The sequence below is a fragment of the Chamaea fasciata genome, unplaced genomic scaffold (assembly GCF_029207755.1).
Source record: "Chamaea fasciata isolate MVZ Bird 193981 ecotype frontalis unplaced genomic scaffold, bChaFas1.0.hap1 SCAF_22, whole genome shotgun sequence".
Lineage (NCBI taxonomy): Eukaryota > Metazoa > Chordata > Aves > Passeriformes > Sylviidae > Chamaea > Chamaea fasciata.
The window spans coordinates 4351683-4376792 of NW_027094107.1; the positions used below are offsets into that span (position 1 = coordinate 4351683).

At 52.3% G+C, this 25110-nt stretch overlaps 2 protein-coding genes across 9 annotated transcripts in view; both read right to left on the reverse strand.

Moving 5' to 3' along the window:
- The window catches only part of NLGN3 (neuroligin 3), a 39181-nt gene extending 32336 nt beyond the window's left edge, over positions 1 to 6845 (reverse strand). For all 3 annotated transcript variants that reach the window (XM_066202481.1, XM_066202480.1, XM_066202482.1), the window contains exon 1: positions 6767 to 6845. The gene's annotated coding sequence lies outside the window, so the exon portion shown is untranslated. The remainder of the gene's footprint in view (positions 1 to 6766) is intronic.
- Positions 6846 to 11077: 4232 nt separating this feature from the next.
- MED12 (mediator complex subunit 12) overlaps positions 11078 to 25110 on the reverse strand; it is a 35979-nt gene continuing 21946 nt past the window's right edge. For 2 of the 6 annotated variants that reach the window (XM_066202323.1, XM_066202320.1), the window contains exons 27-44: positions 22958 to 23137; positions 22722 to 22793; positions 22285 to 22445; positions 22032 to 22193; positions 21836 to 21947; positions 21533 to 21622; positions 21056 to 21165; positions 20427 to 20562; positions 19995 to 20156; positions 19077 to 19454; positions 18597 to 18747; positions 18209 to 18414; positions 17701 to 17781; positions 17281 to 17498; positions 16539 to 16695; positions 13749 to 13925; positions 13506 to 13587; positions 11078 to 11510 (exon numbers count right to left, since the gene is read on the reverse strand). In XM_066202323.1, coding sequence (XP_066058420.1) covers positions 11467 to 11510; positions 13506 to 13587; positions 13749 to 13925; positions 16539 to 16695; positions 17281 to 17498; positions 17701 to 17781; positions 18209 to 18414; positions 18597 to 18747; positions 19077 to 19454; positions 19995 to 20156; positions 20427 to 20562; positions 21056 to 21165; positions 21533 to 21622; positions 21836 to 21947; positions 22032 to 22193; positions 22285 to 22445; positions 22722 to 22793; positions 22958 to 23137 — 2679 coding nt within the window. In that variant the 3' untranslated portion in view covers positions 11078 to 11466. The remainder of the gene's footprint in view (positions 11511 to 13505; positions 13588 to 13748; positions 13926 to 16538; positions 16696 to 17280; positions 17499 to 17700; positions 17782 to 18208; positions 18415 to 18596; positions 18748 to 19076; positions 19455 to 19994; positions 20157 to 20426; positions 20563 to 21055; positions 21166 to 21532; positions 21623 to 21835; positions 21948 to 22031; positions 22194 to 22284; positions 22446 to 22721; positions 22794 to 22957; positions 23138 to 25110) is intronic. The other 4 variants (XM_066202322.1, XM_066202321.1, XM_066202325.1 and 1 more) reach the window with 4 other exon arrangements.

Genomic DNA, 25110 nt, shown 5'->3' on the forward strand with positions numbered 1-25110 from the left:
CAAAGAGTTTATACAGTTGTCACAGCCACAGACCACCAGCAGCACAGGCTGTGTGCTCAGCTGGCAGCCCGGACAGATGTGACTGTCACCTCAGAAGGACCTCAGACAGCCCAAGTGTCCAGTGCAGCCCACGGTGCAGCCCAAGCCCACCACAGCCTCCACCCAACCAAGAGGAGCAGCTTCCTTAAGCAGGGGAGCCTGCCCTCCACGAGGCCATCAAACCAAAACCAAAGCTGGTGTGACTAAGCAGAAGACCATGGAAGCATCCTGGACTGGAGCCTGCAGCCACGGCAGCTCCACAAAGTCTTGCTCATGCAGCCAGGGCTCAGTAGAGACTGTAGGTCAGGCAAGCCAGCAGCTAGAAAAGAAACCCATTCAAATTTAATCCAAAATGTATTTTCTATTTTCCCTTGTAAATTTATCCTTCCCATATTTTCTATCTTCAAGCACAAAAAAAGCAGAAAGCCTAAAACCTCTGGCAAAAAAAAAATCCTTTAATGTGTTTTACTGCAAATACCACCTCATGTTAAGAAGTAAGCTGGACCGGAGCAAATCAGGCCAGCCTGGGGATGCCCTGTCTCTCCAGAGGGAGCAGACCAGAATGAAGCAGGACAGACAGGCATGCTGCAAGGACCAACAATGCCAAGGAAAGTCGAGTTTAAGTGCCAAGACGGCTCTCGTGCTCCCTGCTGCTCCTCAGAGGTCTCTGAGCACAGCTCTGCCTCAGCAGATGCCCACTTGGAAGCATCGCTCCCGGCGGACACGGAAGCTGTGTTTTGTTACAAAGAGTAGCCAACCAACTGGCTTCTCCTAAAGTCGTGAGCATCAAAGTACAGCAGCTCCCTGCCCAAGTCTGCAATCTCAGATTCTCGTCCAGAGACCCCAGTGGCAACAGAGACCAAAAAGACAGGACAGAAACAGAGATTGTTTCTCTCTTGAGGCACAGGACAGCTGCTATCCAAGGGAAATTTGGGGTTGTGGTTGCAAGGGCACCCTTGTGCTGCTGGCTGGACACTTCTCTCAGTTCTCCTGGAATTCATAAGGATGAGAAACAGCATCCTCTTCATAAGCAACAACCTCACTTGACCTCATACTGCTGCCTGCCAGCCACAAGCCACGGGGGACTGCTGGATCCCCAGCTCATCCCTGCATCCTCCTCTCCAAGTCCACTTCTCCCATAAAAAGCCAAGCGCTCCCAAGCCAAGGCTCACGTCTCCCTGTTGTCCTTGCATGTCTCTGGACTGCTCAGGAGCTGGGAACAGCCTTTTGGCAACCCACGTTTGCCAAGGTAAGGCTGAACTGGACCCTCATGGGCAGCAGGACATGAGTCTTTTCCCATTTGAGGATAAAACCAGGAACAAAACTGACACTGATGTTTCCTGATGCGTATGAGAACAGGCAGAGACGGGATTGGAGGAGGGGGAGATGAAGATCAGATCCCTGGTGATCCCACAGTGCCTATCATGTGCAGGAAGTACCAGGGAATTGGGACAGCACTAAGATGAGACTCTAGCTCTGCTGCCAGCGTGTCCCTGTGCCCAGGGAACCAGAGGAAGCAGAGCTGTCAGGGAACACAGCAGGAAAGGATATTGCCATTCATTTTCAAACCAGCTGAATTAGTATCTGTCAGAGGTCTCCAGCAAAGGGTCCTGTGAAGCCAAGGCTTGGTGCTTAGCACAGATCCTGTATCTCCCAGAAGCTGCACCTCCATCATGTGGGAAAAGCACCCCATGCTCTCAGCGAGGAAGCAGGACTGAACATGCATCTGTCACCCTGTGCCAAGCTAAGTGACAGAACTGGATGGGGATAAACCCATCCTTCTTTACCAAAACCCAGGGCTCCCTCCCAGCTCCACACTCTGTGGCGGGGAGAATGAAAATATGAAAATAACAGAGCAGACCAAAAAGCCACCTTGCTCTGTGTACTTGCAAGCAGTCAGAAGCACAAGTAATTCACAGCTCAGCAGCTGCCCAAGCCAGAGGTGGATCTCAGTGTATTTATTAGTTCGGGGGGAACCTCTTGTCCTTCTTCAAATCATCTCATTTCTCCTGAAACTAATGCAAGGTTTTGCTGCTCATGACACCTTGTTCTGAGGGCTGTGATTTGATAGCACATCTGCAAGAGGCAATGCCCCTCCTCCTGTTTGGCACCTCCTGAGAGCTTAATTTGATGTGACCTTGTACTTGTATGAAAATAAACAATGAACAGTTAACCTCTATCACTTCTCTCCTGGCCTCCCGTAGACACATCTTATCCATCTTCTATTGTTTCTTTTCCAGTCTGAAGAACCCTGCCTTATTTAGCCTTTATTTTTTATTTTTTTTTTCAGAGAGGCCACCAGACCTCTGACCAACTCTGCTGCAACTTCCAGGCATTTGAATCCACAATGATCTCAACAGCCACACATCTCTCCTGAGCTCCCTGTGGGCAGCACTGGAGACAGAGACACAGAGCAACCCCTGTCCTCCTCCATCCCTGTCTCATGGGTCCTCAGGTTGCTCAGTGGTGCCTGGAGTTATGTGAGGGCAGAAGAAAGACACGAAGACTGTTGGAGACACACATTCACCTTCACAACTCCTTCAGCACTGGGTGCCAGCACTAGGACATGGACAGGACCACCTCCACAGACATTTTGGCCACGCTACAGAGCTGGGTGTCTTCTCCAACTCCTTTATCAAGCACCAATGGCTTGATGAAGTTAAAGTCCTTCCAGCCCCTGATCATCACAAAAGGGCATTCTCAGCAGTCCCCTTCCCAGGCCCATCTCAGAAGCCTCCTGACCAAACTTTTCCCCGCCATCCTTGCCCTCAGCAGCCCAGGCCCAGACCCAAACAAGGCTCGTGCCCCGTACAAGCCCTGTAACATGCTCTCTCTGCAACCTTTCCCAAACTTTGCCACCTGCTCTGCTGGCACGGCCAGAGCATCTGGCCACCAGGCAAAGTTTCAGCTCTGCTTGCCAGGCACCTTACAGGATATGCTCGCAGTGAGATGCAGTTGGAAAATAACAGATGTTACTCCACTGTTCTGCATTTTGCAGTGTCAGGAACAAGGCTTCTTTACCAACAATCCTCTGAGCTCCTTGCCAAGGCGGTCTCATCCCAAACAGCGCTCCCCAGCACAAAATCTTGCTCACAGACAGCCCCTGCCACGTGCTGTCCCTGCTGCAGGCAGACAACATGGCAAAAGGAATATATTGCAAGGGCAGAGTTTCCACACACAACTTCAAGACTTAGCAAGAACACAGGTTCCATCCAGGACTGCAATACCACATGACTACTGAGCCCAGACAAGCCTCCGAACTGCACATAACCTCCCACCCAGGGAAAACTTCCAGGAGCTACACAAACCAGACAGGACCCGGCAGCTGCAGCCAGAAGCACCCATGTCTTTCCACTGCTCCCTCTTCATCCCTGTTTCCTCTCAGTCAGACTCGCTCCAGGGTCTGAATGATGTGGGTTCAAACTGGCAGCTCTGGCAATTGCAGGACCATTTATTCATTCCCCTCACACCCACAGCAGAATCCTGCTGAGGCCAGCAGCACACAGGGCTGGTCACAGCCTGCTCCCTGCCCCCAGCTCTGGGGAGTATCACAGTAGGAGACCACCAGAGCATTCAGGCCCTCATCCAGCACCACCCAGCTCAGCTCAGCTCAGCCCCAGCTCTCCTCCAGTGTCCTGGTACCAGGATTCAACCTGCCTCCTCCCACTGACATGCCCTGGGCTGCCTGCGACCACCTCCCGTCTGTGCCGACCCAGAGCCACAACGCCCTTGGCTGCCTTTCAAAGCACTGTCAGCGGCAGCCAATAACCACAGACCACAGCAGGGGATCTGGGATCCCACAGGGAGCCAGTAACTTCCATCCCAGTGGCACTGGGAGTTCTAAGGACGGAGGCAAGCTGTCCCTGTCCCATCCCTCTGCACTTGGTGCACAGCCCCAGGATGGCAGACACACAGACCCTCTGTGCTCTGCTCTGAGATTCCACAGGCTCCTCTGCAGCTCCACAACTTGTTGCACAGACACACGCTCCATGTGCCCATCCCCACCACTTCCCACCATCCTTCCACCCTCCTGCTGTTACTGGATCCCTCCAGCTGCCACCAGTGCAGCAAGAACACTTCCCCACTGCTCTGTCTGAGGCCACAGTAGCTCCTGGACAGCCAAGAGAGCTTCCTTTCTCCCCTTTCTCCTGCCTGCTGCAAAGAAATAGCTTCTAGAAGGCAGGATACAGGAAGATGGCAGCAAATTGCTTGGGAGGCAGCAGACTCGCGGTGGCTGGGGGGATTTAGGAGCTGGCTGAGCTGATGCTGTTTGGGGATTGTTTAGATGGAGCTTAGAGACTTGATGACCTCGAGGTCCCTTTCTTATCAGCTGTCCTAAAACACCTCCTCCCTTGACACAAAGGCCAACACGGACCTGCCAGAGGATTTTGGCAGTCACTATCTCCTTGCTCTTGCTGGCGGATGTGATCCTGATCAAAAGACACCTGGAACAAATCCCTGTCTGTGTTGAACACGAGCACCCAGAGCAGCCCCCACAGAGAGCCAGGACAGACACAGCCACCACATCTGGAGCCTCAGCACAGTGCTCTGCCAATTCTCACGCTGCCTTCTGAAGCTTTGGCAGGCCCCTGGCCCTGGGCAGCCTGCTCAGTAGCTCCACTCATGACTCTCAGGTTCTGGCTGCCCTCACCACCCTGCTCTCGAGCACCTTCCCTCCAGCCCTTTGGGACAAAAGCCTCTACACAGGGTCTGGAAAAGAGACAACCCCAGATGAAAAGGGGAGGGCAACCCCCTTGGCATGGGCTCAACCTTCCTCTCCAACAAGGCTGCCCTAGATGCTCGCTGCTGTCGAGTGCGGGCAATTGGAGGCTGGGCAAGGCAGCAGCGTGCAGACCCTGCCAAGATGGGCACTGCAGCTCCCATGTGCTCAGCACAGCGCTGTGCAGGGCCCTCACACCCATGTCCAGGGGCTGCCCTGCACCTTGGCAGCTCCTGCTGGTGCTCTGGAGGTTGAGAGCTGCGTGTTTGCAGGTGTCCAACCAAACTCCACATCCCGACTGCACGCGTAACCATGGCAACTGCACATGCGAGTGGCAAAGCCTCGAGCCGGGCTAACTGCAAATGCAAATGAAGCAAACACATGCACAGTGCTAAAAGTGTGACCTCTAAATGTCAGCCTTTAACCATTTTGCAGACACCAGCTCTGGTGGCGGCCACCTGCAGCCTGCACAGCAGGAGGAGGTCTGGTGCCAATGGGGGACCTCTGGGGGCCCAGCCCCGCACCAGGTGTTGGCACGGGGGCTTGGGTGCACCCCTGGCACAGGCCTTTCCCAGAGCTAAGAGTGACTCCTGCCTCAGCAACCAGCAGCTCCCTCTCTGAGGACACATCCACTCCTCACCCAGCTGGCAGATGCTCCAGTTCCACAGAGGACCCTGGTTTGCAGAGAAAGGAAGGTCCCACCAGGCTGACAGAAAGCATGGCCAGCACAGGGGCTCGTGGGGAGCTGGCTCGGCTATCACCTGGGGCTGAGCCAGCAGCAGCATCAGAAGAGGCACTCTCAAAGGATGGAAGGAAAATCCCAGCCTTTCAGGGATGTCATGTCACAGCCACCTCCCTAAGGGAGGTCTGTGGCCTTGGGAAAGGCTGCTAGCAGAGGCATAAGGAGGTGTCACCATTCGGGAGAGTGTAATCCAGAAGCTGACTGGCTGGACAAGGGCCTCGGGTCTCTCATCATTTCTCTCCCTTGCTGCTGACAGCACCAGATGCAGACAGACCCCAGCACTGACCATCACCCACCCTGCCTGTCCTGCTCCATGGCTTTGAGCACGACGGAGCCAAGCTCAGGTGAACAGTGCCAACTCCAGCCACAGCACATCGCTGGGGCCACCAGCAACCCCTGCACCCACCACCCCGCTCAGGGACGGGTGGGTGATGGACAAATGGATATCTGGCCTGCTGCCCTGCTCAGGGATGAGAACAGCAGCTGTTTGACAGCAAGCCTGCCTCCAACTCGGTCCCTGGCCCAAGAGAGAAACAGGGAATGTCCTTTCACTCCAGGAGGCCAATGGCTAATGTCATTCCCAATGCTATGCCAAATAAACTGAGCCAAGGGGATCTCCTGCCTGCCCTTGACCCAGGGATGCTCACACCAGCAGCCTCATGCCTGTCAGCACCAGGAGCATCCTTGCACCCCAAATAACCCACGCCCCAGGACCCACACCAGTACCCCCAGCACCTACACCACATCACAGACACCCCACAACCCTCGGGAGGATCCCAGTCCCTGGAGTGAGAGCGCTCCAGCGCGGAGAGCCGCTGCTGCCCGCTCCGTGCTGGGTCTGACGGGCCGGGCCGAGGGGACCGGGCGGCCCGGCGGATGCGGGGCGGGGGCCGGGATGCGGGCCGCGCAGCTGAGGCGGGCGCACAATCCCCCTTTCAGCACGTCGCCATGGCAACCCGCCGGCTCGCCGCGGCCGCTCATCCGGCCCCGTTAACCCTCGCCGTTACCCGCCGCCGCCGCGCTCGGCCCCACCCGTTAACCCCCGCCCCGCCGCGGCCCCGCTCCGACGCCCGACTCCGGGATCGCGACCCGAACCGGGACCACCCCCCCCCCCCGCCCCGAGAGCCCCGCGGCCGGAGCGGCGGCCACCCCCAGCCCCGCGCCGCGGGGTCGGTCCGGTGCCGTCCGGCCGCCCTCCCCATCGCGGGCTCCGCGGGCCGGGCCGGGCCGGTCCGTGCGGGGCGGGGCGGGGCGGGCGCACTCACCGTCGGGGGCGGCGGCGCGGCTGGGCCATGCCGGTGGCGGCGGCGGCTGCCCCGCGCTCCGCTCAGTCCGGCCCGACCCCGCACCGGGAGCGCGCGGCGCGTGCACGGCGGAGGCGGGCTGGGGAGGGGCCGTCCCGCAGCACCCCTTCGCTGCCGCCGCGCTGCCCCGCACCGGCACCGGGACCGGCACCGGGACCGCCCTGATCGGACATCCCACGGCCGCGCCGCCGAGCCGGCCGGGCTCGGTACCGCACGCCCCGGCACCTGCACCGCCCCGGTCGCTGCGCCCAGGGGATGCCGCGCCCGCCGAGCGCCGCGCAGTCCGGTACCGCGCCCTCCGGGTACCGGCACCGGCCGCACCTGCACCCCGGGATCCCCCAGACCCCCCAAACCTGCCCTGCTCACGGCACCGGCGCCGCTCTGCTATCGGCCCTGGGCGGAAGGGGTCACCCCCACCTTCCCGACCGGGACACCTGCGCAGCCTGGGGTACCCCGCACCACCCCGGTAAACGACCCCGTCTGTGGGGGCACCCCGGCACGGCCCCGGGCATCCTGCGCTGTGCTGTGCATACAGAATGCTGCCCCGCTGCAGCCTGTGCCTGCCCCAGTCACTCTGCAAGGGTCCTTTCCACCCTCGCATAGCCCTGGCCGTGCTGTCCCGGCACACCCCACAGCAGCTGGAACAGCCTTCAGCCCCGGCACATTTCCCCACAGCCAGGGGAGCGGTCCCCGCCTCCCGTACTGCTCCGCAGTGCCCAGCGGGTCTAGGGAGGATTCAGCAGGTACTCAGTATGGGGTGCCCCATCCCAGCCTCAGCCTTGGGGCCCGGCCCAGCCCTGCCACGCACCGGGCTTCAGTGTCAGCAGCCACAGCCCCATAGGCTCCCGGCAGCACCGCGCAGCAAGACCCAGCACCTCTGTCATTCCCCTTCCCAGGATGGGAGTATTTTCTCCTCCCACTCATGGCCTCCTGGCAGGAGCCGCCTCTCCCACAGCCTGCCGCTGCCCATAGCAATGTTTCAGTCTTGCCTGATGAGATTACAGAAATCATTTGAAACAGGGCATGGATTTGGGTCTTGATGAATCTGATTGCTGCCTCCCTCTGCCATTGCCAAGGTAGCATCAACTGCGATGTCTCCACAGAGCAGGCACCATTTCCTGTTTAAGATGTTTGCATGGCAGCATCTGAAGGGCAAGAATTAATTCCAAGTCTCCCACACACCCATGGCACCTGCAGTGAATCTGTGAATGTGCAGTGGCAGAGAGATCCCTGCACCCCAGTGCAGGTTGGGCTTCCCCTGCCCCAGTTGCCTTCCAGCTGCTGCTGCAGAGCAAGGCAGAGCTTTCCTGCCTCTCCTGCCCTGCAACCTCTCCCAGGGACTGCTTATGGGTGGTCAGCAGCTCTACTGATTTTGTTGCTGGCCTGTTATGCACAGGATGTATATAGGTTATACCGATATAGCTCATCCTATTTATACATACATATGTAAATATATATGTGTATATATATAAGTATGCCGTTGAGCAGGCAACATGGTCCAGCACTGCCTGGGATGGATGAACAACCCTGCCCTGTGCTTATCAGGGTCCACTGGCTCTGAGAAGCGTATTGAAGGGGGCCCTGGACTGATGCTGAGCTGCCCTGCAGCAGGCAGGGCATCAGGCATAGCTCTCTAGGTCCTGCTGCCCAAACAAAACCAGTCCAGGATGGGGTCATGAAACACGGCTGCAGCAGTGCCTTGTCCAGTTCACACCACGAGCACTGCAGGAGAGCTGGGTACTCACACAGCTGCTCCACGCCCAGCTTCAGTTGCTTGACTGAGCAGTGTTCGATTTTCTTGCACAACACCAGTTCTGACAGTGTCTGACAAGCCACCTTTGCCCAGGGTATGGTCCACGGGGACCCTCTGTGCCAGGCTGCTGAGTGGGGTGGATGTGTAGGGCAGAGCCTGCTTCAGCCCGTTCCATCCACCCCAATGCATCAAGATTTGTTGCAAGCTCAGGCTTCTCCTCAGAAGCTGGGTACAGCCCGTGTGGCATCGCCTACAGGGAGCCCAGCATCAAACAGGCACACCCCCACACCACCCCTCCCTGCACTGGTGGCCGCAGCAGGGCAGCTGTGTGCATTACTCAATGGGCAGTGTGTATTAAAATGCCCCCGGTCGCCTCTGGCTCTGTCACAAGCAGCGTTTAGCCACGACTCGGAGAAGGAGCAGAAGGGCTGGAAGCTGTCAGACCTGCTTAAAACGGCCGCGGCTCAGTGCTAATGTGCAGCACAGCAGCTGCAAGGCACGTAGCCAGGCCAGGCAGAGCACGGCTCCCCAGACAGCCCTGTGCCGTGACCAGGTCTCGCACTGCTCCCCACGTCCCCCTGCAAGCTCCTGCGCCCACTGAAAACCTCTGGGTAGGCACCGAGGGTTGTGTGGGATCTTGGACACCGTGGCAGCCCGCCGTCTGTCACCACAACAGAGCTCTGGAGTGCCGCTCATCCCACACAGACCTGGCCTGCCAAGGAGCCGACACAGCTGGGGGAAGCCTTTTGCCAGAGGAAGAGCAGGGCCGGCCCTGTTGCTGGGCCGTGCAATAAAGGGTTCCGTGGCAGCAGGAAAGGACAAGTCACCCCGTTTCTCCCAGGAAGGCAGGGTGGCTCCTGGGGTGCTTTCACTTGATCCCCCCATCAGAGCTCACAGCAGGAGGCCAGTACCCGGCTCGGTGTTGTGTCTGCAGCACTCCAGTCTCGCCGCAGCTGCCGTGCAAGGGCCACCCCAGCGCAGCCCTGTGCAGCCAGCACGGCGGTGCTGCCTCCCAGCCCGCTCCGGCTGCTGCAGAGCCGCCCCCCTCCCACCTCCGGCGCGGCAGCGATGCAGAAGGAGCATCCAAGATGCCGCTTGGCGCAGGCTCAGCTGCCTCCCAGGGCCGGCAGAGGAGGGGGCTGTCGGCCATGACCGTACACTCCAGGAAGAGGGGCATGTTGTGGCAGAGGCAGCGCCCGGTGTCCCCAGGCTGTGGTCCCCCGGGCCCGCCCTCCCCGGCAGGATGCGGGGAACAGAGTCCTCCTGCCGCCGCCCCTCCAAGCAGGGGCCGCCTGACACAGCCATGGCCAGGAGCAGGGCTTCCATCTCTGGGTCACCGAGCACGGGCTGCAGGCAAGCAGATTACCTGGAGGCAGGGGGAAGAGGGGGAATGCAACAGCCACACCAGGGCTGGGCCCCAGGCTGATCCACACGGAAGGGGACAAGCAGGGACGCAGAGGGAGTCACCCCCATCAGGCTTGGCTAGGAACACGTTCCATCGGTCCTGCAGCTACATGGCAAGAGCCTGGCATAGGTGCAGGTGTTTGGGGACAAGCAGGGCAGAGAGGGTGTAGTGCCAGGCAAGACCCAGAGAGCAGCTTCCCATGTGTTCCCAATGAGGAAAGGGCTCAAGCTCCAGCTCTTGGGACAGCACACAGGCCCAGCAACGAGGACAAGGGGCACTGCCATTCCTCAGCTCTCTGCGCGTGCCTTCATGCTGCAGTCCACCCTTCAGAGCTATCTGCTCTCAGATGGAGATCAGGCGCAGCTCCTTGCTGAGTCCTTGTGGCCTCGCCCTATCCCACGCGGATGGGACAGAAGGAAGATGCTGGTGAAGAAAAGCTACCACAGGGACCACAGGTCCAACTCCTGAGGGAGAACCCAAGAGAGAAGGTGCTGGCAGCTTCAAGGGTCAACACAGCAGGAGTAGCAAGCACCAAGATCAGACCTCATGCCAGCAGGCTGCACGAAGCAGGGCAGAAGTTCAGAATGCACATCTCCCATGCAGAGAAACCCTGGCTGTCAGGAAGGAGCTAACAGAGGAGCCTTGGTGCTTATCAGCCAAACCTTGCTATGATGAGAAGCAAAAAGCAGCACTGTGAATGCATTTAGTCTGCAGCTCCTCCTAGACTGCAGAGGTAAGGAGCTTTTGCATCTCTGTAACTGCTGTGGTGGGGGAAGCTGGGCTTGTTAGAGCTCGGAATTACCCTGCAATAGAAGTCCCTCTTCGCTTTATAGCTGTGTCCTGGTGGAACATGCAACAGGACTACCAGTAAAGCCCTTAATCAACATACAAATCCTACAAAGCTTGTACAAACCTTTGCAAGTATGTGAACACCAGCTTATGAAATAAACAGGGAAGAGCTTTCCTTCCCAGAACGAAATTGTTTAGCCTTCACAAAAGCTAAAAATGCAGCCATTAGTTCTATTGAGGAAGAGATGAAGACCATGTGTGGAGAGTGCTGCTGGGCTGTATTGGGAGGAGTGCTGAGGAGGAAAGGCAGGCTCTGAATACACACTCAGTTTGCAAAGTAAGCTCTCTGTATTCATCCGAGAATGTCTGCAGTATGGAGTTCATCTGGTATAAATAAAGTACAAAATTTTACAATGTCTTAATCATTATTTTAACAAAAATACTAAAAACTGAGTAAAAACTGAAACCGAAGTGGGAAGGGAGACTATCAGCCACAAGGGATCTCCATAAACATTTGTAGAAATTGGATAGTAAAAACACTTTCTCTGTACAATAAAATGCTCCTCCTGGCATCTCCCTGTGAGACAGACAGCAGCAGCACTGGGGGCACAAGGACAGAGGCTGGGGGGCTGCCTCAGAGGGTGGGTCAGGCTGAAGAGGCTGTATCCATCCACAGTGATGTCTCCCTCCTGAATCAGGCTGAAGTGCCATAGGTCAGTAGCGTCCAAATGGGTTGTTGTTCTGCTGTGTCTGTGTATCTGTTGAGGTCAAGATAAAGTTAAACAGTCACAAGGTGTAGTTCAGAAAAGATTCCCCTCCCCACATCACCAGCGCAGTATGAGGAGTGTCACAGGGCATGAGTAGGAGAATGTAACTACTGTGGTACTCCCTGTGCTGCAGATCTGCCTGAGCCCCTGGGCAGCAGCACAGCCAGGATCCCACACTATTTCAGGGAGAGGGAGATACGTTCTAGTCCTGATCCTGAAGTTTCTAGGGAAAATCTCTCCACCCCTCATGGTCAAACTGGAGGACCATAACAAAGACCTGAAAGGTGGCAAGTAGCTGGGAGGATAAGTTTATGGATTAATTATCGCTGATTTTGAAAGAAAATCAACTCTATAAAATTACACAACTTCTGCAGCCATACAAGCTGCTGAGCTAGCTAGTGTCACTCACCCTAAAGCACTCCCAGAAACCAAAGATTTCAGAGAAAATTTCCCTGTCAGTATCTCCATACAGGCCGAAAGGACTTCCAGATGGCACAAAGGCAGGAAACATGGCAAAGTTACATTCAAGAACCTCATGAACTTCCAAACTGCTGGGACTGCTGTTCTGTGATTTACAATGCTCACAGTATATATGAGTACTGTCCAATAGATACAGTTCTGTAGTTCCTTTTTCCTGAAACAACATCAGCATGTGTGACCCTAAGCCACTAAGTAAAAGGAGGTGAGTGTAACCTGGCTGGCCTGCTGCCTTCTCAACTCTTCTAACATTCAGGGATACCCTGGAGCCTCCTAAGGCAAACCTATCCTGAGCCCAAAACACCCTTGGCCCCCTCCTGCAGGCTGGTCTTGGTTTACTTCCTCCTTTCCACTCCATTCCTGACATTACATATAAGAACTCCAGATGCTTCCAGGGAGAGGTGATGCAAACCCAAGGAGGAAGCACGGAAGCTGAATGCTGTCATAAGGCTGCATTGGACCCACACATCTATTGCAGATACAACAGCTCTATTTGCAGAACAAAAAGGCTACAAAAATATGGCTGTTTTGCTAAATTCAGATTCTTATACAAGGTCTTCCTATACTTGGATGTCCCAGCTGAGATCCTCTGGCACAGACTTATCATTTATTGATCAGGCTGGTGGGAAGCTTAGCACATTAAAACCTGGTTTGGGGAGGTTTTTGGCCACAAGGACTAAGAATTTTCCATCAGGGAACAAGTATAAGCACAGTTTCCAAGTCCCCCACTCCACACATTACCAGATCTGGCACAGTCTCACTCTCAGTGCAAGAAAAAACCCAAAAACCAACCCAAACCTATCAACAGTGCTGTCCATTTCTGAGCATTTTCACAGCCTTTTTTGCCATTTTCACAGCAGAAAAGCCAGTAAGGTGACAAGACAATGACAGCAGGCAATTCAGAAGGGAACAGCATAGACCCTGAATTCTGTACTGAGATCCTCCAGTCAGTAATTCAATACAGATGACAGAAATACAGTGCCATTGTGAACAACATCTATGCCATTACCCTGTTGTGACCACCACAAACACAGCAAGTGTGCAGCTACACTTCCCAGAATACCCCTCCTGCCTCCAAGAAGTCTTGTCACAACACAACCACAGTGTCTCTGGGTCATCCACCAAGTGATTGCTCCAGGATTAGCCTCCCTGTGCCCCTCAGAGGTCACCTGCAGCAGAGAAAATACCCCCAGCAGATGTTAAAGCTGCACAGTGGACCCTTTCAGGAAAGCTGTGTGGCAGTCCCTACAAAGGCTCAGCTCCCTTGTCCCTCTGCAGGCAGCAGGAGGAAGGTCTGGAAGGTTGCTCAGGGGCTGGCAAGCACTGCCCTCCCCGCTGCTGTGTCCCCTTGGGCTGGTAGCTCTAAGTCCTGATGCCACCTCCCTGCCAGCATAATTTATGTCCTCAGACAGACAGCCTGGCTTGGCCTTGCTTCTCTACACCAGAGTACCTGCAACAGAAAACAGCAGGGAGGAGACTAGCGAGAGGATCAAGAACACTCAGGCTTACTGGAAAGCTGCTGCTGAAGCTGTCGAACCAGAGCAGCTGTTTGCTGCTGCTGCTGCGTCTGCTGAAGGCCCTGGCGCTGGAACTGTAAAGAGAGAAACACAGTTATAGCCACACCACCTGGCTGGCAGGCTCAGCATTCACACAGGCCCTGGGAAGCTCAGGGAGGGAGAAAGGGGGGAATGCAGGTGGAGCACTGCTGGATCTGAGCTGGATCACGTCCCTGTGCCTCCAGGGAACACTCACAATGGGCTGCTGGGGGGGAAGAGCCTGCATGCCCAGCCCCGGGGGCTGGCCCTGCGCCTGTGGCTGAGGCACTGTGGACACCTGGGGCTGCTGCTGGGGCTGGGGCTGTGGTGGCTGGGGCTGCTGCTGCTGCTGTTGCTGCTGCTGTTGTTGCTGCTGCTGCTGTTGCTGCTGCTGCTGTGAAGACAAAAGAGAAGGGACCATCAGGGAACTGTCAGGGCAATGCACACAGCACCGGGGCACGGCAAGGGCTTAAGGAGGAATGATGTTCCATGCAGTAAAACACCCTCATACACCATTTTCCTTATAGATTTCACCAGGACTCCACCCCAGGTTGAGAAATTGCAAGAAATACGGGGACAGCAACAAAGTTTTCTGCAAGATGAGGTATTGTCAGATGACAGGAAGAGAACTCCAAGTCTACTGGTCATTACGAGGAGCAAACAAGGTGCAAGAATAGAAAACTAAGAACTCAAAAGGCTGGCTGGTTCATCTCTTGCCTCCTGGTTAAGATCAGCACTAATGAATAATGAGTATTTGCCTGACTCATTCTCAGATTCTTTTCAGAGGTAGCAACAGAGCTCCTATAATCTCCTTACATAGTCCACTTCAGGTCAGCTACTCCTACTACTAGAGTTTTCCCTAATCTCTATCCTGAATTTCACATGTTGTGTTTTAAGGCCATTTTCCGGTCCTGCAGCCTAGGGATAAGAGATAAGGTCGTTTTTTTTTTTTCTTTCTTTTTAAGATAAAAAATTTAGAGACTTATCTCTCATGTTGTCTTTGTCTCTCTAATGCAACACATCCAGCTATTTCAGACTTTCCTTCTCAGTATTGTCCCCCAACTCTTCAATCTATCTTGCTGTCCTCCCCTGCCACTCATGACAGCTGGTGTTACACTTCAATAAAAGGATGTGGATAAAACTGGATTCAGTGCTCAAACCCAAATGTTTACAGAATTAGTTATGCTGAGAAGAATATTCAGTGTGTTGGAGTCAGAACATACCCATAAATCTCAAGGTTTTTCATTTCTCCTAATTTTCAGACAATTCTCCCATCTGTCAATGCAGTTTTTAACTCTCTGGATGAAAAAAAAAAATTCCTAGCAGAAATAAAAAAATACTAATGCTATCATAACAAACCCAGCGTGGTGATAGCAGGTACAGCTCCAATCACTGGCTCAAAAGGACAAGGTTCAAACCTTCAACAGACTCAGAAAACAAACAAAAATACAATCAGGAGAAGGAACAGTGTCTTATGAAAGAAGGTTAGGAAAACTTGACCTTTGGAAGCTGCAAGTGCTCCCTAGGAATGTGCATTGGGCAAAGAACAGTGAGAAAGAACAGCCAGTGAACACGACACAGTGGACAATAATAATTCATACAAAAACCAGTCATGAATACATTGGATCAAGGAGTCAAGCCAAATGGAATGAGTTTCTAGAACAGCCTTTCAAGTTCTACCAGTTTGGTCACAGGTTCCTGACATGGATGACCTGGGTACACAAGCAAGCAGATGACTGACTAAATGAGTCAGGATACCAATTTCACATCCTACCTTCTTGCAGCAGCTCTCTACCAACCCACACAAAACAAATCAAAAGGCCACCCATCCTTTCCACAAGCCACTGCACCATGAAAATCAGCTCTAGCACCAGGCATGTGACACACCTCAGGTAACACACCAGGAGTCACACTAATGGGATAGCCTGGGCACTCCACCTTTGTGGGTTTTTTAAGGAACCAAGCAAAGTCAGCTAAAAGCTGAAGGTATACATGAAGTTACTGAGTTAGGAGAAGTGTCAGCAATTTGTCTGAGGCATGTTCTTCTAAATATGAGTGATGGAGAATGCTAAAAGAAACTCAAAGTGAACAGTCAGAGGGTACTACTCATCGAAAGGACTAAAAGCTGCTGACCATGCCAGAGGCAGTTCTCTTGTCCAGTGCAAGGCAGCAATTCTCAGATACTGCTGACTGCAGCTCTCTGCAGGAACCACTGTCTTGTTCAGGCCACTCTGAATAAAAAGACTCAGCACTCTGTGCCATGTAAAGTCTCCCCAGATTCCACAGGTTTGCTAGGCCTTGTCATAAGGCACTGGATTCACCAATTAAACTATTTGTGTTTCTCTGTCAATTCAATACATTTCTGTAATTCCTAGAAATGTATCTTTATTTCATGTAAGAATTTAATATTCTTAAGATCATAATGCAAATCCATGGAATACTCATGTCTGTTGACTCATGCCTTGTGATCTTCTTTGAAACTAGAGAGCTGGGTCTAACAGCTGGCTTTGGATCAGTTTTTCACCATCTGCTGTAAGAAATGGATATGTGGACTGATTCATGCCAGATTTTTTGCCAATGGAAACTGTAACCAATACTTATTCTGATCTTGAGAAATGCAGATATGTCCCTAAAGATGATCTTGAACAACTTTCCTGCTCTTTAGTGGACAGGGGGCTTTTCGTTTTGTTTCTAGCTCCAGCCACACTTATACAACAGCTAACTTTCTGCACAATCGACTGGCTCAGCTCGAGCAGGAAGAGGTGGGACACAGGCCAGAGGACTGAACACAGACTTTTAGCTCATGCTGGGTGACTGGCACAAGGCAGTGCAGCGGGAATCTCCATCAGGAGTGGCCAGCCCTAAGGGAGGGAAAGCTGTCTAGCAAATTACCACAGACAGCCCCCAACAGAGTGACATCTTTCCTGACACAGAGGGGCAGAGGTAAGCAGCACTGGGCAAGCCTCCTCCAGCTCCAGCAGCCTTCCTCCTGTCAACAACCACTCACCCTCAGCATCTGTTGCTGCTGCTGCTGCCTCAGGTACTGCTGCTGCTGTTGGTCAGGAAGGATCTGGCTGGGTCGGATTCCTGAGGGGACTCCCTGTGGACCCAAATGGTTCATCCCACTCATCATGGGGGTCTGCTGTATTGACTGATGAGGAAACCTGCAAGAGAAAAGGACAAGCTCAAGGAGTAAAGGATTCACAGGCAGCCAGCTTTCTTTAATCCAAACACAACTTCTGCCATCAATGAGACAGCCCAAACAGCCCCCTGCAATCCATGCTGTCTCTGCAGAAAGGTGAGGGACACAAGGGCCTCTCAAGGGTTTAAGACAACCTGTTTTTCTAGCAGCCCTAAGTAACAGTCATCATCTGCTTTGCAGGGCCTTCCTGCTGAATTTATGCCTGCTCAGGAACAATGGAAATCTCAGATTTAGCCCTTTGATGGTGATCTGCTGGTTACATTTAAAACCAAACCTCCAACTTTCCCAGTTAATTTCTCCTCATACTTTTCTACATCATCTTTCTCTGACTAGCAACAGTTTCCTGCCTACAATGATCATTTCCAAATTTCATCCTATCTCTCTGTTTCTTCCCTGGACAGAAAGCTGGATAAAGATGTTTCTCTGACGAAGCAAAGTACAGCATGAAGAACAGGGTTTTCACAGTTGGCTGTTAGAATTGTGTGAGCAGAGCAGGGAAACCCTTAACAAAATAGAGCTTATTAACATCCCATAGTGCAGGAGGTACCTCTGTGTGTTGCCCAAGGTGTGCCCATAGCCAGGGGCCTGCTGGTGCACGTAGCCACTTGGTCTCTGCTGCATCTGTCTAACAGGATCCACTAGAGCAGGATTAGAGCTGGGGTGGGAATTCTGATAGGGCTGGCCAGAATAGGTTGGAGGTACCATCGTGCCTGACTGGGAGGGGTGCTGCTGAAGGCCTATGTGGGAGACGTAAGGAGTGTAACCCTGAAATGAAACAAAAAGGCCTTTTTTAGTCACGGGGTGAAAAGAAATACAGGACATAGGACATCAGCCTCCTGTAAACACTGTCACAGAAAAGCTCATTAGGGAGAAGAGCCAAGAGCTTTCAGGGTTTAGCAGCAAGAACAGAGCTGCTGCCCTGTGCTGGAGGCAGATTCCAGCCCTACCTGCAGTCACTACAACTCACCTGGGAGGGCTGCAGAGCTCCATAAGACGGGGTTGGAGCCATTTGGCGCACGGGCTGCTGGCCCATTATGCCCTGGCCCTGCTGGAAGGCAAGAGAGAAACGCTTTTTCCAACATCTCCAAAGGGCAGGAAGACTGCTGCTTCTCTTCTCAGCAGCTCCCACAAGAACAGACAAGTGGCTTCACTGCTTAACCTACGAGCTTGCTGCACAGCAGGCACACGCTCATGACTTCTGTCTCTCCCTGACCTGGGACAAACAAGCCACTAAAAAACCTGCCACCTCCAGCCAGGACACGCCTCTCTCACTCCCCAGCAGCCACCCCGTGACAATCTCCTCCAACTGTTAGTGACATGGGCAAACAAAGCAGGTGGCACCAGAGGGACAGACACAAGAAACAACATCTTTCCAGAGCAGATACAGAGTTGAGCAGTTCTGGCTAAAAGGGACAGCACCAAACAGCCTGGCTATGCTATACTGTGCAGTCAGCAAGGGCACAGCTCTGACTTACCAACTTTGCTTGCAGCTGCTGCCTCAGTATCTGTCCTTGGGACACTGGAGGCTGCTGCCTGTACACTGCTGGCTTGTAGGAGGGGTCGATGCCCATCATGCTGCCCATCCCTGGAGGCAGCACACCACTGTAGGGAGGGCGGCTCTGAACCAGTTTTCCCAGGGGCATGCGTACTGGTCTGTAGGATGTATCCAGGCGAGGGCCACCTGCAAGAGGAAGAGAAACAGGGAGAGCAGTCACAGCTACTGCTGCACCCCCACGGCTCCAGAGTAAGTGTTCATCACTGTACCTAGACATGACAGGAAAAAGTGCAGGGACCTGCATAGGACCATCTCACAGAAAAGGTTCCCAAAGAGGTGAAATATTTTTGGCTCTTCTGTGCACCTACCTGCTGGAAGAGGCTGGTTCTGGGCATAGAGACCCACTGGTGATTGCCCATATGCCAGCCTTGACATGGTGCTTCCTGACTGGTGATGCAAGAGATCTGTAGGCATACCAACTCCATATGAAACCCCTCGGCTAGGGCCCAACACAAAGTCCTGCAAAGACAAAGCAGTAAGAAAGATTAATGTGCACTGGGAATTCATGAATGGAGGAAGAGTATTAAAGGGTTGAAAAGTCCACAGGAGGAAGCCAAGGATGTTATCCGAGCTGGGCAGACTCCTTTCCTCCCATGAAGGATTAGGAAAGTGTTTGCCTTGTCCCAAGCTAGAGAGAGCAGGATAAAGCTCCAGTATTCTCAGCTGAGAGGAAACACATCACATCTTCAACATAACACCACTCAGACTCCTCAGGAAGACTCCAGGGAGTGTTTTATGGCTAGGAGTGGTGGACATGGGACATCCACAGCTGCTGGACACTCCATTACCTCAGTTTTGCTGGCAGATTGGTTGCGTTTCTTGGTTTTGCTCTGTTTCTTCTTGCGTTCTTCAGTGGAGGCAGCAGGATTGGAGCTTGTTTTATCAGCCTTGGCTGGTTCCGCAGTTTTCTTCTCTGGCTCTAAAGCCACAGGTGTAGGAGGTTCTTCCTCTTCAGGGGGCAGTGGCAATGGCTCCAGGTAGTAACTTCGGGGCTTGGGTTTCAGGTGTGTGTGGTACAGAAGAAGCCTCTGCTGCTCCTCAAACCTGGACACCTTGCGATCCACCCGGACTGTCCCAAACCATCCCCAGGAGAGCGGGGCTGAGTGCTTCAAACCCTCAAAGAGATCCCATGGAGAAATCTTCTGCTTTGTAGAGACTTGCAAACCCTTTAAAGCAAAAGAGTTAAGAATATTCAAGTCCCTGTTGTTGCTCGTATGAGGATACAGGCAACTGTGCTTTCTTCAGGCTCTAATCCAGATCTCAGCAAACAGGCTGAGCCCTTGCTAATGGTCCTTGCTCCTCCAGGTGGCAAAACAGTCATTTTTAAAGGCCATCATCAACAACTGTCCAGTCTCCTTCATTCCATCTCTGCCAGTCTCCTGGCACGCTGGCTCTGCCCATTAACTTACGTGACAGGGATTACGTGTTTCTTTTTACACCTCATATAACCATAAATACAACCCCCAAATTTAGTTAACATCTCAGGTGGCAGCAGCTTGCTATCACCAAGCATTAACACCCCAGCTTTGCCCTTTTTGGACATGGTAATGTGCCAGCTTGTCTGCGTGCAGCCAGCCACTTCAAGCTCGTCAGGGAATGAGGCACTGCATACAGATGCCTCCCAAGCTGTGCAGACTTAAGGCATCAGAGGACAAGGTGACACCTGCACTCAGGAGCTGTGATACAGACAAAAATGCTTCACTTACCTCCTTTTTGAAGATGGAATCAAAGCCAGCTATTTTATTGCCTTTAGTGTCAATGAGGGATCCCTGAGGTTCACAGGTGATGACATCTCGGGTCTGCTTGGGAAGTGGTAGTAGCTGTCGCACCTTCTCCAGGCTGTCAGACTGACGGTCCCCCAGCTCTTTCTGCACAAGTGGAACAGAGAGGACTTGAAGAATTTTTCAGGAAAAACCATCCAAAGCCCACCTATGCCTCTTCTGGTACTGGCCTCCATCCCTGCATAACTTCTCACCTTTGCACCCTTCAGGCCTACAGGGCAATAGGGGTCACCCTCACTAATTCATCTAAACAGCAGAAACAAGACGGGTACTGTTCATGAGACAGGTAAATCTGCATAGCTGGGCAACCACAAGACAGCACACTCTGGTCCCCATACAGGGCCTGGTGTCCCTCACCCTGAGTTTCTTGACAAGATTCATGTATGCCCGCTTGTTCTCCTCCATGCTGCCCTGAGAGATGCTGGACATATCAGCAGCCAGGGTGCCGTTGATGAGAACACTCAGCATGTCCAGCACGGTGGTGAAGAGCTCACTGTTGGTCAGAGCAGAAAGGTCAGTCACCTGAAAAGCTGACAAAAAGCCTCTGCCATCATTGCAACACCAAACACTATTAAACTATCAAGAATTCCACCCACATTTAGAAGTGTCAGTCTCCAGAATAACCTCCCACACTAATCCTCCTTTTCCTTACACACCACACTTGAGTTTTACTCCCACTTGAGTTAGGTGCAGTATCACAAATTAAGACTGGACTCCTCCGTATCCATTCAGCACCTCTAAAAAGCAGACTCAGCTCTCCCCTGCACATCTCTCTGCATCTGGAAAGCCAAATTTGTTCTGAATATGGCAGAGTGCACTTGGCTATCAGGACCTAAGCTGTAGCCTGCTATTACTCTGGAGTCTCTTTCAGCTGTCACTTCTGACAGATCATCTAGAGAAACAGCCAGCTCACATGAGAAACAGGGCCATATTAATAACTGCCTCCCTTGGGAAGTGTATAGATCAGAAATCAGACTGAAAGTTACTTGTTTGACTGCATGTCCACAGTGCCACTGCTGATGATGTCCAGGAGAAGCACAGCCCATTCAGTTGTCTGTTGTGTGCTGCGTTGGACTGTGTCAAACATTCCCCCCACCTGGCAGAGAAAGGGAGTTTAGTCACAAGGACACCAGGAAACACTGAGATTCTGAAGTGAGAGAAGAGCTTAAAGGAGCTTGAAGGAGCTTAATTCCTACTGAGAGCTGCAAAGGCATTCAAAGGGGAAGGCATATCTACAAAAGAGACCAAGCCTTTGCATTTCATCCTGATGAAACAGAGCAAGGGAGTTTATTCATGCACCCTGTCCCACTCAGGGCTCAAGACCTAGAAGCAGCACAAGTGTCTCTCCTACTTCCTTGCCTCAGGACATATATAGACCCTCCAGTGTGTGCTTGTTCCAAAGGAAAAAAAGGCAGACAACTCTTCACCCCAGATGGTTAAGCTCTTTTTCTGCAACTGCTCACCAAATTCAGCCGCAGTTTCAAGGCCTCATGCATCAGCTGCTTGGCTTTGCAGTCATCCTGGTACTGATCTTCTCGCCAATTTGTAACAATCTAAGAAATACAGAAGAGAGGACAGATCTCACCAGCTGTATGCTGAAGCTTAGAGGGAGCAGCTTGTACCACTCACTGTCTGGTGACTCAGAAGTGGTCAGCTCAAGTTCCCTATACCAAACAGGTTAAGACAAGCAACATCCCTGAGGCCATGCTCTGTCTGCTGGAGGGGTGAGCTCCTGAGGAAAGCGAGGGGAGAAACAAGACCCCTACCTGCTGGACCTGACTGTACAGAGAGGTGAGGAGGCCTTCCCGCTGCTCATCCTGACCTTTCAAGCATGTCAGCACCAGTGACAGAAATGGCTGCTGGCTCAGGAGGGACATACTGTGAGAGAACAGAGGAGGAGCTATACTGCCAGGCTGGGCAATGAGCACAGCAAACACTGCCTGCCCTTTTCCCTGGACTCACCTCTTCTGCTTCTGGCGGTCCCGCTCTTTGCGGGATGATGACCCTAAATGTTGTCCTTTCTCCAGTTCTTCTCCAGCAGCTTTCAGCACATGGCCCTGCACTGATGTTGGAAGCTTGGCAATCAGAGGGGCTACCAGCCACACTCCTGACCTCTCCAGGGAGCTGTGATAACACAGGAGAGGAAAGCTGTTTGCAAAGCAATTTAAGATTCAGACTTGTCTACAGGAGAGCTGCATGCTGGCTCTACACCTACCTGAGGATGGGTTTGGATTTGTTGCTGGCAGGTGTAGCACTTGTCGAGCTACTGATATTGTTGACTCCATTACCAGTACAGCTAGCAGAGCTGGTCTCTGCTGACTGCTGGAATACCTCAATGGTGGCCTTGGCTATGTTTTCTAACAAGGAGTTCATCTCCTGGAGGTAGGGAAGAAAAAGACAGTCAAGTCCTTCTCTGAGAGCACCTCCTGCTTCCACATTTCAACTCAGTACAAACCCTTTGCTAACCTCCCCATGGCTGCTGCTCCTGGGGTCTCAGGTTCATTGCTTCCTTCTCATACTTGGTGCTCACAGGCCTGACTCCCTCATTGTTTACTTTCTCCCTATCCCCACTTCTGCCAGGCCACCTCCCCACCAACTCACAAGCAGCCACTTCATCATCCCCTGCATGATCCCCTCTGAGCAGAAACTCACATTGCTTGCTGTCTGTTTAATCATGAGCTGCAGCTCCAGCGAGGACTGCCTCATGGTCCACTGGTCCAAATTCTGTAATGCACACATATACATACTTCCTTCACATAATTCCTTATCTCAGTTCAGACTACACCAACCCACACCCTCAGGTCCCACCATAACGGATGTCAGACCCTCAGAGGGCTGCATTTACATGAGGCAATTACTGGGACACAGATTCTGCCGGCAGCCTGCACCTGTAAGATGCGTTTAATCCTCTGCCGCTGAGGATTTTCTCCCTCCTCATTGTCCAGGAGCCGGTGTGGGTAACAAATCAGCTGCATCAGCCTCTGGGCCTGTGTGCTGCTCAGGACAGGATCCTGCAAGTCATTGCTGTCTTCACAGAGGGACTTCAGACACCGCTCTCCTACCCACTCCTGCAAGACGAAGGCAGAGTCAGCACAGTCAAACTGATGTCTGATTCCAAACCAACGCCCCTGCTTTCAGTCTCAGAGAGATGCATGGAACACATCAAAATCATAAAAGCCTTATTAGTATGCAGTTATGCCTGATAATCATTTCTCTTCATGAACTGTACTATCCTGATTCAGCAGGCGTCAGGCACAGCACAGTAATCAGAACAGAGGAAACAAACTTTGACGAGTCAGCAGTAATGAAATACAGTAGATGCTCTTTCTTTTGAGAAAATATTGGTGTGATTTAACAGTACACAGTCACTACCATGAGAAGTGTCCAGAGCTCCCTCAGAGCTCAGAGTGTCCAGAGTCCAGGCTCCCTCAACACTGCCACTTGGGCTGAGAAGATCAGAAGGAATCACTTAAAATTGTTTGGTCTATTTCCAGCACAACAAAGCTCTGGAGCTGTCCTAAGTTAGGTAACTCAGGGTTGCAGCTAGCACTAAGCCAGAACACGTCTTGGGGAAAAGCACACACCTTAATTCTCAAATAGTGATGGAAAACACATTGCCATAATTAGTAAAAAACCAATTACTTTATTGCTCCTACTCTGGGAAGGAAAATGACTGACTGGAAACAAGCCACTTATAAAGTCACATATTATAAGAAGGTAGACAGAAAACTTGTCAGCCTCATGACTTCAGTTGATGCTCCCTAAATGCATGATAACAATAAGGGCAGCAGTTTCCAAACATGAGGTAGGTACTTCACTCAGTTTACAGTTAACCCGCAGCATTTGCTAGTGCAGAAATTTTTTCCTATTTAAAATTAGGCAAATTCATTAAATTAAACTCAACAGAGGACTGCTATGTAAGCATTTCTGCATCTGCAGAGCAAGCCTGATCAGAGAATTGTTCCACTGAGAAGTGACAACAAAAGAAGAGATTAGGATCCAGTTCATTATGCACAGGTGCTGATGCAATGCCTAGAAAGCTGGAAAGCCCTTCAGCAGTGGACAGCACTGGAAGCACTGAAGACTGAAAAGGTCAAAACTCTGGTTTGAAATCCTTGTGAAACCACAGCCCAGATCATTATCCTCATTCCAGAGGAAGTTTGCACATGAGATGTGGTGACCTCTCCACTGCCTATTGCATTTCCCCACTTCAGTGCTGCTACATCACAATCTCTTAATAACAATCTTCTCCTTCTTGCCTAGGTAATACACATATCCTTGGGAAGACTCTTTTTATCATTTGCTCAGCTTCTTACTCAGACTTCATTACCAATCTGCTTTATTGGTATAAAGAAGACAGAATGACATGCTGGAGGGAAGGGATGTCATCCAGAGAGACTTGGACAGGTTTGAGAGGTGAGCACTGGAACAGGTTGCCCAGAGAACCTGTGGATGACCCATTCCTGGGAGCGTTTAAGGCCAAGTTGGATAGGGCCCTGAGCAACTTGGAATAGTGAAGGTGTCCCTGCTCTTGATCTTTAAGGTCCATTCCAACCCAAACCACTCCATGAGTCTACGAAGAAACCTTTAAATTAATTATAATCTGCTCATTTCCCCATCTCCTCACAATGAAGCCCAATATAAAATATATAACTGAACTTGAGACTGAGAAATCACAACCTATAATTTAAGGCATTGATAGTGCAAGTTCACAGCTCACAGAAGAGGTGCTGATATTAAACACAGCATTTTACCAGCTCTTTACAGCTGCAAGAAGCCTGCAGGAGCTCTGGCACAATTTGTGGTAACTCATGGGTGTCTATTGGAATGCTCACTTCTACATAACCACTGCTGTCAACAACTGGTAGGAGCAGTGATACCTGACACTGCTACTCACTGCTGTACACAAACACTTCTACTTTGGGCCCATCCAAAACAGACTTTGATCAGCAAGGGAATATTTACTTCTGTAAATGCTACAGTCAGGTTTCAGTGACATCAAGAATGTTGAATTTATATTTAAAAACGGGTGGTTCCAATT